Here is a 12,484-nt window from a genome sequence, read left to right as displayed (position 1 = left end):
GGATGGCAGATAGTGCAGCTAAGCGTGCTGCTGAATCAGGAAGACAGGAGTATGTGGGGCATATAGCTGCTCTAATACCAACTCCACTGTCCCAATGGACTCCAGTTTATACAGCTCAAGAAGAGGAGTGGTTAAAGACTGAACCGGGAAAGTATTTGGAGAACAAGTGGTATCAGCTAGAAGATGGAAGAATAGTCATACCAGCATCACTAGCGGTAGAAATTGTCCAAAATTATCACAACGGGACACATTCTGGGAGAGACAGTACTGAAGAATCTCTCAGGAAACATTTCTACATACCAAGATTGTCCAACTTGACTCAGGCCATTGTACGCAGATGTGTAACGTGTGCTAAGAATAATGCAAGACAAGGACCAGTAAAGCCACCAGGAGTCCAGTTTATGGGGGGACTCCCCATGTCCGATCTACAAATAGACTTTACAGTGATGCCTAAATCGGGTGGACATCGTTACCTGCTGGTAATTGTGTGCACCTATTCAGGCTGGGTAGAAGCATGTCCTACTCGTACAGAGAAAGCAGGAGAAGTTGTAAGATTCCTGCTACGAGAAATAATACCTCGATATGGACTACCCTGTTCTATAGGATCGGACAATGGTCCAGCTTTTGTTCACCAGTGCCTACAACAACTGACTCATATGCTTGGTATAAAGTGGAGGCTTCATACTGCATATAGACCCCAGAGTTCTGGTAAGGTAGAGAGAATGAATAGAACTATTAAGAACCAGTTGGCTAAAATGTGTCAGGAAACCCAACTTAAGTGGAACGTTCTCTTACCTATAGCTCTATTGCGAATCCGCAGTACCCCTACCAGAAGGATGGGCCTCTCTCCTTTTGAAATTATGTATGGACGACCACCTCCCGTACTTGGTAACTTAAGGGGGGATTTGAGTCAGTTGGGAGAAGGAATTACTCGGCAGCAGGTTGTAGAATTGGGTAAGACTATGGAGGAGGTACAGAAATGGGTACAAGATAGATTACCTGTGAATATTTATCCCCCTGTTCATAGTTATCATCCAGGAGACCAAGTGTGGATTAAAGAGTGGAATAATGTACCGTTAGGGCCCAAGTGGAGAGGTCCTTATGTTGTTCTTTTGTCTACCCCTACAGCGATAAAAGTAGCCGAAGTGACTCCGTGGATACATCACTCCAGGGTTAAACCAGCAGCAGTCGATTCTTGGCAAGTTACAGCAGATCCAGAGAATCCCTGCAAGATCCGGTTGAAACGCACTACTCAGTCGGAGTAACGAGGAATTATTGTGGATTACAAATTTTATTGTTACAGGTGTGAGTGAGAAGGCCATAATAAAGCCTGTCCTCTTACCAACACATAGTGTATAAGCCAGGAAAGTCTCGAAGGGACACCTGTGAAGACGAGCAGGACTCCATTCCCTGCAGCCCTCACATCCTGGAAGCTGAGGTTCCATCGCACGGACGAAGACTGAGGATGACGGCGAAAGATGTGCTTTTGATTGTGTTTATTTACATGTGTTTTTATATTCAGGAAGGTAGAGGTACCGACACTCCTAGCTGTGAGGTATGCATTAAGACTACGAGAACAGGTAACCATATTTCCCAAACCCTAATTTGGCATTCACAATACGAGTGTAAAGGAGATGTATCGAGATGTAGATACTTAAATATAGACTATAGTGTGTGCCATTTAGGAGTAGGAGAACCTAAGTGCTTCAGTCCGGAGTATCAACCTCGTACAATTTGGTTGACTCTCAGGAATGGAGATCCTCAGGGGACCCTAATTAACAAGACGGTGTTAGAATCCGTACATTCTTCGGGTGTTCTGCTATTTGATGCGTGCAAAGCGATATCGAGTGGTAGAAAGCCGTGGAATGTATGTGGGGATCTTAGATGGGAGAGGACGTATGGGTCTAATGATAAATATATTTGTCCCAGTAGTAAAAATAAATATGTGAGTCCTAGATGCCCAAATAAAGACTATAACTTTTGCCCATATTGGTCTTGTGTGGGGTGGGCGACTTGGGGACAGACAGTAGACAAAGACATGATAGTGACTAAGTTGCCGACTAGCCCTTATTGTAAGTCTATGGAATGCAACCCAGTCCATATACTTATTAATAACCCCGACAAGTTCCTAGATAAGTATGGCAATTTATTTGGGTTTCAGATATACGGGACGGGTTTAGATCCTGGGACATTATTGTTTATAGGAATAGAGACTGATACGGTATCCTCCCAGACTCATCAAGTATACCATTCCTTTTATGAAGAGATGAGTATAGATAATAAGATCCCCCATAACGCTAAAAACCTGTTCATTGATCTAGCTGAAAGTATTGCCGGTAGTCTTAATGTTACCAACTGCTATGTGTGTGGAGGTACTAACATGGGAGACCAATGGCCTTGGGAAGCAAAGGAGGTAATGTCCGGTTCTGAGGCAGTTGACCAATTAATATCTACACAAGCCGATTATCATATGAGTGTTAGAGGTAAATCTGAGTGGAGATTAAAGACCTCCATCATAGGTTATGTTTGCATAGCAAGGAAAGGAATAATGTATAATACTTCTGTAGGAGAATTAACTTGTCTAGGGCAAAAAGCTTATGATGATGATACAAAGAATACAACTTGGTGGTCGGCTTCAAATGTCTCAGAACCATCAAACCCGTTTGCTAGATACGCCAATTTAAAGGATGTGTGGTTTGATCTATCTATCACATCTACCTGGAGTGCCCCAGCAAATTTGTACTGGATCTGTGGTAAGAAAGCCTATTCAGAGCTGCCACAGGACTGGGAAGGGGCATGTGTGTTGGGTATGCTCAAACCATCCTTCTTCTTGTTACCGATTGAAACAGGTGAGACTTTAGGTGTTAAAGTGTATGATGTGAATCATAGGAAGAAAAGGGGACCCATAGAGATAGGCACCTGGGAAGATAATGAATGGCCTCCCCAGCGTATTATAGATTATTATGGGCCAGCCACGTGGGCTGAGGATGGTACCTTTGGTTATAGAACCCCTATTTATATGCTCAACCGTATTATAAGATTACAGGCGGTGGTTGAGATTATCACAAATGAGACATCACAAGCGCTCAATCTTCTAGCGAAGCATAACACCAGGATGAGGACAGCAGTCTACCAAAATAGATTAGCCTTGGATTACCTTTTGGCAGTAGAGGGAGGTGTATGTGGGAAGTTTAACCTAAGCAATTGCTGTCTTCAAATAGACGACGAAGGGCAAGCAATAGCTGAGCTTACTAGCCATATGGTTAAACTAGCGCATGTGCCTACTCAAGTATGGAAAGGGTACAATCCAAGTAGTTGGTTTGGTAGCTGGTATGAGTGGTTTGGAGGGCTTAAGGCAGTGGTAGGTGGAGTCCTACTGATTTTACTGTTGTGTCTACTCCTACCGTGTCTTATACCCTTAGTAGTTAGGTCTGTGCAAAGCCTGATAGGAAGTATAGCAGAGAGGAAGGCTGCTGCACAGATAATGGCGATATATAAGTATAAGGCTCTAGATCAAGGAGAACCAATGCAGGAAGATGAGTGTTAAAAGATTCACATCATAAGATAAGTCTGGTCTGGTTCAAGGTAACTTGCGGTGTAAGCAAAACTAAGGTTATGTGATGCCTCAAGTAATTGTAAAATATCAAGAGGCATCAAAGGGGGGAATGTGGTGGAATCTCGGTAAAAATAAATTTAGTAGGCCGAGATTACCACGTGGCATGTGTACGTGCATATGCTGACGTATCGATCAGTTGGTTGCACGTGGCAAGATACGATCAGTAGTGTACGGAGCATGTGCAAGAATACAGGATATAGTATTCCCCCTCCTCCATTGTGCTGGACAAGCCATGCGGTCAAACAGGAAGTTAATTCTTATTTGTGTTGATTGGTTAAGAGAATGTGCGGGTGGAGCTTAATATGGGAGGAGTTATATGCCTATATAAGGAGCCTGCACTATTGTCCGGGGCTCAGACTTTGCTGTATTTTGGTGACGCTAGTCCCTCTGAGTCCCGATCGGTGATCCAATAAAGAATCTCTTCCTTCCTGAAGAAACCTGTGTCCATCTCTCTGTGCTTGGCTTCCGTCAGTTTCTCCGGTATCAAATACATGGCTCTCCAAGCACACAATCATACCCACTCTGCAACAGTGATAATGTGGTTGTTTCACACCCACATTATTTGCACAAATTTAACCAAGTCTGGACAATGATATGCTGTGAATGATGGGCTACTTGCCCCAAGCACCCACAGCCTATTACTGTTCTCTATAGCTGGATTTCTACAAAACACACAGAAGTGAAACCACATTTTTACAATAGCAACAGCCCTATTTTAATGCACTTCAAGATTCATTGCGCCAAAACCACTAGAAATGGCTTTAGTGTTTATGGTGCTTATCGTGTGCCTTTAAGGAACAGGTCGAGCCGATCTGTAAAGTCAGAAAACAGACTTCAAACAAGCCTAGCCTTTTTTTTTTTTTTTTAATCATCAAGCTATGATGCTTGAAATAGCATGTGACAAGTGTGACGGACCGCAGTCACCGAATACCATGCCCACTGCTTATTCGTGTGTTTTTCCCTTGTATCGTGTGGTCCCTCTGTGTTAACCCATGTATTTCTATGCCTTTTGTGTATTGTGCCTGTACATGCAGCTATGTAAAGTATAGAAGTGAAATGTATTGCTCTGTACCTCTCCCCCTCCCCTTTGTGAATGTATGGTCTGTCTGTATCTCTTTCCCCTCCCTCTTTCTTTCACAGCAGGATGTGTCCCTCTTCTCCCCTCCCCCCCCCCCCCCCCCCAGCTTCTTGGGATTGAAACCCCTGTTTTGTGTTGGAGACCCCTTGTAGGGATCTGTGCATGTAAAACCATATGTGACTTAATAAACAAAGTCAGTAAGTGTTGTAACCTCCAGAGCTGTGTCTTGTCCAGTTACTGGGGGGGGGGGGAATGGCTGAAGGAAGGGAATGAGCGGAGGTAACCAGTTGGGTTACCCGGGGGTCCGCTACAACAAGATCCTTCTGGAGTATAATGGCCTTGTCACATCCTGGCTCAGGCAATACCAGATGAAAGGTCACTGGTTTCTCACAAGCAACGAAGTAATTGTGCAAGGCAGTGGCTGCCCAGGCTCTGCATACAGAGGTACTTTACTTAATGGATGCCTCTGGCATCACACATGATAGACCGCACACAACAGCCTTGATCTTAACAAGTTAACACAGAACCTTATAACACACATTGACAATGTTTAAGATATAACACACAGGCTTAATTCACAATGTGAATTTCACATTTAAGGCCAGAATAGATTAACTGAATGCATAACTTGCCTCGTGTGGCTATTTTCACCTAAAATTTGAAATTCACATCGAATTCTCTCTTTAGGGTTTATAGCACCACAGTTGGAAACTTACTACTACTACACGCAAAATGAATGTTTCTTTAGCTTGTTTACTCAGTCATTACACACTAGTTAAAATATACCAACATTTTTTTACAACACTCACCTTGATGTCTGTTATCAGAGCATCTGGATCATGTATACCATCTGGTAGGCACTTTTTGTGTGGTGGTAGAGATTCAAGCTTCCTCACTAGACAACTCAAGCCTTCAATTTCAAACCATGTCAGAAAAATGGGAGTATTGGGTGGTGATGGGGGTGCAGGCAGTGGGAGGGAAGGTGGAGGAGTGAGGGGTCGTAGAGAAACAGGGATGGGAGGGATGATAATTCTCTCAGTGTGCCGTCTTCGCTCTCGCTCACTCTGTCTCCGTTCTCTCTCTCTCCTTCTCTGCAGTTCTCTCTCAACTCTTAGACGATCACGTTCCCTCTTCCTTAAACCCTCCTCTTCTTCCCAATCTTGATCTGAGGAATCATCATAATCCGAAGAGGAGGGAGATGAGGAGGAAGAGGAATTAGAAGAAGAAGAGGATGAAGATGGGGTGTCTGGTCTCTGTCTTCCATTAAGTTCCAAATCTACAAAGAAAAAAAGATAAAGAAAATTAGAAGAAAATGTGTCATGTAATGAAGGCAGAACTTTCTCACAGTACCAAACTCAATGCAAATGTTGCAACTTATTTATTTACATTTTGTGTTCAGCAGCGGCTACTGTGAGTGTGGTGTGAGTTAAATGCAATCTCTGTAGTCCAATGTTACATAGTTTTTAAACAATCCAAAGGAGAAAGATTTAAAACTAAAAATAATAATAAATAAAAAAAATAAATTGAAATTTGACTCAAAGTAAATGCTCTTGTCAATAGCACATGTGGTGGTGTGAAAGATGGGTAGTCACCTTTCCACAGGACAGGTAAACAGTTATAATAAAATTAACAAAACCAAGACCAGCCACTCCCCTCGATTGCTCCTTCCCATAGGTGTATATAGTGTAGAAAGACCATAATGTCCCAGTATTAAAAAAGCTAGACACTAAGAAGTATGCCAAAGCATATTATAGGAATAAGGGAACACTGCCATTTGGACTATGGAAAAGAGAATTTACAGCGAGTAAAAATTTTGTTTTTCCATACGTCCTAGCAGCAGTGTGACTGATAGGATGTAACAAGATGAAACATCATAGGGAGGGAGTATTAATTAACAGGTGTGTTTGAAGGATCTTACGCTCGTACCTGGCATCTTCAGAGGCAAGAACGTCTAGTTTGTAATGTTTTGAAAAAGTATGTAATGAACTGCATGTTGCAGCAGGACAAATATGTTCCAGAGTGGCTTATGGCTTTTTAAAATTAAAGAATTCAAGACAAATAGGATTGCTGTATCCACAAGTGGCTTAGATACATTGATGACATCCTAGTATTTTAGACAGGATCCATACAGAATTTTGAAAATATGGTGAAAGACCTTAACGATAATACAATTTGATTACAATTTACTTATGTAATTGATGTGGAAAAATTAGATTTTCTTGATCTCAGAATTTTGCTCAAAATGGATGGATCTGTAGAAACTGAACTATTCAGGGAGACCACAGCATCCAACAATTTACTTAATTGGCAAACCTATCACCCGTATAGACTGAAGGCTGTCATACCGTATGGTCAATATCTATGGGCAAGAAGGAATTGCTCCAATTCTGAATCTTTCCTTCAGGAAGCAAAAACCCTGAGAACAAGATTTAAGAGTAAGGGCTATCCAAAAAAAGTACTCAAGAGAGCTTTCCAAGAAGTAATGGCATTAGATAGAGCTACATGCCTACGGACTATGAAACCTATAACGTTTTTCTTCCGAAATTGGCCCATCTTAAAACATGATACAGATATTGAACCATACAGTATACCTTATCCACATATTAAAGCTAAAAGATCTAAAAACCTCAGAGCCATACTAGTACGAAGCCACTTTGAAAGCAATAATAAGAATAAAATATCTTCCCAAACTTGGCTGACCAGTACTAAGGGTGTGTTCAAGTGTGGACATTGTAAAGTTTGTAACTTTATAAAACCATCCAAGATAATAAAGTGTACCAGGACATTTAAAACGCTTGAATTCAACCAATTTATAAATTGCAGCTCCACATGGTTCATCTATGTAATTACATGCAGTTGTGGACTGCAATATACAGGTAAGCCATCAACAGTTTCAGAGACGAGTATTGCAGCATGTTAATTCTGTAAAAAATATCAATATCATCACTCCAGTGGCTAATCATATAATGAATTTTCACGATGGTAACCCCTCAAACCTTTCTTTCCAAGCCATGGAATTATTGATGCTCAATTAAAAAAAAAAAAAAAATTTCAACACAATACTACTAAAAAAAAAGAATCAAAATGTATCCATCAATTCCATACTCCAAACCATTTATCCATTGATTTATCTTTTTAAAAATCTTTGGAAAACTATCAATAAGACATCATTACAATCTGTACCAAAGAGGGGCGATCAGCTTCCCATATATGTCACAGTTTTTGAAAAAAACTTTATTGGATCATAATCAAATACTTAAATACGTTAAGACACCACATCCTTGAGTACAAGCATGAACCAATACAGACGTTTAAACTTCTTCCCCATTATTAGTGCTTATAATTGTAATAAGCACAAATAAATTTAACAAGTTCACAATCACTGGTGATGTATATACACTTAATTTGGGATGTATCTGATTAAACTATGTGACCCGATTCTACAATTATTTTAAATGTGGTCTTCGGGATAAGACCGATCCACTTGTTTAAAATATATCATCTTTCTCTCTTAAGATTTACCAACTATGGTACAGTTGGGATAGGGCAAAATCTTAGTGGAATGCTCCACTTCTGTTCTTTTCAAAATATGAGTAAATCTTAGTGATCGTGTAACAAGGTTATCCGTTTTTGTTTTTTCCCCCTTTTCCTATTTTACAAGAATCGGGTTCTAATTACAACTAGATGCCTCATCAGAATTGAATATAATTGATCAAATATGGGCTTATAGAGGAGACAAAATCTTTCAGTTTCGTTGTCCTACATTCTAGATATCCTATTAATGGTAAACAGATTATTACTACATACATTCAGCCGATGAGACATTCAAAAATACAAAAAGGAATCGGATTTCAAATGTTCTAAATACCTGACAGTTATTCCCTTTTCTAAAGATAAACCACTACTAAAAATTAAGTAAAGAGGATTGGTATTCAACTAATTTTATTTCGCCAATTCTCTATTCATTACCATCATTCCTATACATATTCCTAAACTAATGGAATCAGATACATCAAAGTCTAAAATAAAATACATTAAGTCTCTCTTTAATGCCTATATATGAATACGGTTTTCTTGTGGGAGCTAGCTATGACAAAAATACTTTGCAGTATTCATCTATTAGAATTCCATGAACGCAATTTAGCTGACTGTCCTCGCAACTGATGTTTTATCACAGTCTGACACAATTTGCTAAATATGGATCTTCAGTGGAAACAAAATATTCAAGTTCTGTTTTACTACATTTTTACATTACGAGTATCTTGTGAATGGTGAAAATCTTAAAGGATCATTATAGGGTCAGGCTGATGAAACCATTATTAGTGGAGAATTTGATATGCACATGATGCGAGAATGGGACCAGAGGGCTTTATGCTTCCTGGGCAATGCTAATGTGGCTATATCCACTGAGAGACGTAAGGCGGCACTATACAAAATTGACACTAAGTTAGTGGATTTGAGTTCCCGAGAATTGGGACCGGAAGCCAATGGCTTATTATTTGGAGACTCTTTTATGAGAGATCTGTCTAAACATATAGTGGTATTTACTACCTTAAATAAGCCCAATTTCGTTCCCAGTCACACAGGTTTTCTGGGAAAGCTGGTCGTTATAGGGGCCGAACGAACAGCAGAGGCTACCAACCTCGTCCCACAGAAAATTACTGGAATTCGGGAACCACCCGAACATACCACCGACAGTTGTTCACCAACAGGGGATCCATTCGGGGACGTGCTTCCCTATGCGGACGCACTGCTCCAGGTAATAAACCTTCCTTTTTTCAATGTACCTATAGCAGGTCGACTAACCCATTTTTTTCCAACAGTGGGAATTGCTTTCACAGGGTCTATGGTTCCTACACACAGTCAAAAGTTTCAGAATAGATTTCCTTTCCATTCCTGTCCAAGACACACCGCCTACACCGTTACGGATGTCTATAATAGACAATCTGGCATTACAAACAGTTGAACAAACTGGTGGAAAAAGGAGCGATCGAAAGATCACCTTTCCCACATACTTTTCTCAGCAACATATTCCTGGTTCGCAAAAAGACAGGAGATCTTCGTCCAATTATCAATTTGCAAGATCTGAATCGACATGTCAGATATCACTATTTCAAGATGGAGGGCATCCATCTTCTCAGGGTCCTGCTATGTGTGGGAGACTGGTTCTTCAGATTCGATCTCAAGGACGCATACCTCACAGTCCCTGTTGCCCGCAACCATCAGACTTTCCTTCAATTCCTCAGGCAAGGGGAAATTTGGCAATTTACATGCTTAATGAAACCAGTTATGGCACTGCTCCGATCGCAGGAGATTCGTTCCATTGTATATTTGGACGACATTGTGATCACAGCTCAGAATCCAAATCTTCTCCATCAACATACGGACATGACAACTGCCTTGCTACAAAACCTAGGTTTTGTCATACATTTTCAGAAATCAGATCTGGAACCTCGAATTTCTAATAGATTCGATACAGGCGATTTTACAATTACTTTCCATAAAGATCAAATCTATAAAGAGAGACTTCGGAAATTGCTGTCAGCTCAACAGATTCACCTACACGATCTGGCACATACTATAGGTCTCCTGCCGGCCTCTATCTAGGCTATATATCCGGGACCCTTAGACAACCGAGCTTTGCAGCGGCTCAAAACATATTACCTACACCGGTCCACATCATACAATCAGTTGATTTACCTACGGGACGAAGTCCGTATAGAACTCCACTGGTGGCTTCACAACATGGAAGTCTGAAATAGTAAAGCCATATTCAGATCGCAGCCAGACTTCATTCTAGAATCCGATGCCAGTCTCCTGGGGTGAGGCGCAACGCGGTAGGAAAAATGCACCGGGGGACTATGGTCCCCCTCGGAACAGGCTCTACACATCAACTGCCTGGAATTAATCGCAGGATCCTTTGCGGTCCGCAGTTTCGCAAAATACTTTCTCAATTGCTCCCTGGTACTACGCACTGACAATGTCTCGGCAGTGTGTTATGTGAATCGGTTGGGAGGATCCCGATCCAAAATGCTGTCCAGGGGGGCGGGGCCGGGCCGCCGAGCCGAGCGGCAGTCATCCATGCCAGCTCCGGCTATGAGATGCTAAAACTCACCTCAACACACTAAAATTAAGCACCAAAAGCCCACCTGGAGCAGGGGAGAGGCACAGGAGCAAAACGCAGGGACACCTACTAAGCCACCGCCGCACAACCGGAGCAAGATGAGCCCATGAGGCCTACGCGCACTCGTCGACGGCAGGAGCCACAAGACCAGATGGCTGAGAGAGAGAGGGGGGACCGGACCCGGCCCCGCTCCCCCCCCTTGGGCCGGCGGGGGTGATCCCGGCCCGCGAGTCAAATCTCCGGAGACTGGAGGCAGAAGGCCTGCACATTGGGGAGCCCTCTCCCACGTGGAGCCAGGATGGCTGCTATCTGCGCACACTACTTGAAGTCATGCGGGGTCACCCTGGCCCCCCGGGAAGACGGATCCCACAGATGGACCCCTCCGGGCAGCAGAATGGTCGTCGTGGAGCCGGCTCTAACCCCTGGATTTGGTGGTGGTCCAGGGAGACCAGCCCCCAACTCTGTGAGCCCTGTGGAGCCGGGGCGAGCTGGACCCCCGGCGGACCGGTGGCCGGGGAGGCGAACACCGGCGACATGCATGTGACCGGAGAAGGGTGAGGCACAATGGAGCTGGAGCTCCAGCGGGGTACTGCAGATGTTGGGGAGGTGCAGGGGACGGGGGCCCAGGGAATTTTCAGGGGTGGGAGTCTGCCGGACCGCTGAAGTCCTTGAGTGCCCACAGCACTGCAGAACTTTCGGCCGACCGGCCAGAGCAGGCCCGGAGCGGAACACAGAGGGGGTTGGTAGCACTGGGGGAGCTGGAGGGACCCTGCACTGAATCACCAGCTTGGCAAAAATATGCACCCCGGGCACAAGCCTGCAAGAGGCCACGGCAGAGAGAAGCCCGCACAGCTATACCAGAGGGTGCCATTACCCCACGCTGGACACTGCTTCCCATCAGGCACTACAAAGCCACATCCAGTGGAGAGACTCACCGGTCATTGTTCCACAGAACTAGACCAGGATATACTATATTGATCCAGCAATTGGACACTACACTAATCATCAGTTGCTTAAAGAAGGGACTTTTTTTTTTTTTTTTTATTTATTTATTTTTTATAATGTTATATATGATTACTATATCACACGTTTAAGTGTTTTTTGAGCTTATATAGAGAGCATATGGTTGATACTTGCTATGGAATAACTTTCGGATGCATATTAAGGCTTACGTCTACTTAATTACTTTAATTTAATTACTTCTCTAAGTTTATTTTTGTTTAATGAGTTTTCAATGAGGCTTAGCCAGGGCAGTACAGAACATGCGATATGATTCCGGCAAACGAGCCCGGACCTTATTAGGCGCTGTTAAAAGGCCAATAGCGCAGATTTATCACTGCTATACACAGCCTGATCACAGTATCCCATTCTAACCGCGTGAGCTTATCTCGCAAAGTGCTGCTGCAAAAAAGTTAATAGGATTTATCGATGCCTCAAGATGCCATATGTGTTTGATGTAATGAGTAAAAAGCCTCTGCGTAGGCAACTGTATGTTGTGATGGATGTAATGAGTAAACGCCTCTGCGCAGGCAACTGCCTATACAGATTGACGCAAAGAGAAACATGCCTCTGCGCAGGCAACCGAACGTAATGATTGAATGCAATGGTAACCCACGCTTATGACATGATACCAATAAAAATATTTAAAAAAAAATAAATAAATAAA

General features: G+C 42.7%; 1 protein-coding gene across 2 annotated transcripts in view; it reads right to left on the bottom strand.

Annotated features, from left to right (window-relative positions):
- KDM2A (lysine demethylase 2A) overlaps positions 1-12,484 on the bottom strand; it is a 123,266-nt gene that overhangs the window by 48,892 nt on the left and 61,890 nt on the right. For both annotated transcript variants that reach the window (XM_063434978.1, XM_063434977.1), the window contains exon 12: positions 5,504-5,970. In XM_063434978.1, coding sequence (XP_063291048.1) covers positions 5,504-5,970 — 467 coding nt within the window. The remainder of the gene's footprint in view (positions 1-5,503; positions 5,971-12,484) is intronic.

Source organism: Pelobates fuscus, chromosome 10, assembly GCF_036172605.1.
Source record: "Pelobates fuscus isolate aPelFus1 chromosome 10, aPelFus1.pri, whole genome shotgun sequence".
Lineage (NCBI taxonomy): Eukaryota > Metazoa > Chordata > Amphibia > Anura > Pelobatidae > Pelobates > Pelobates fuscus.
Note: the sequence above shows the minus strand (reverse complement) of the source record. Positions and strands in the feature narration are given on the sequence as shown.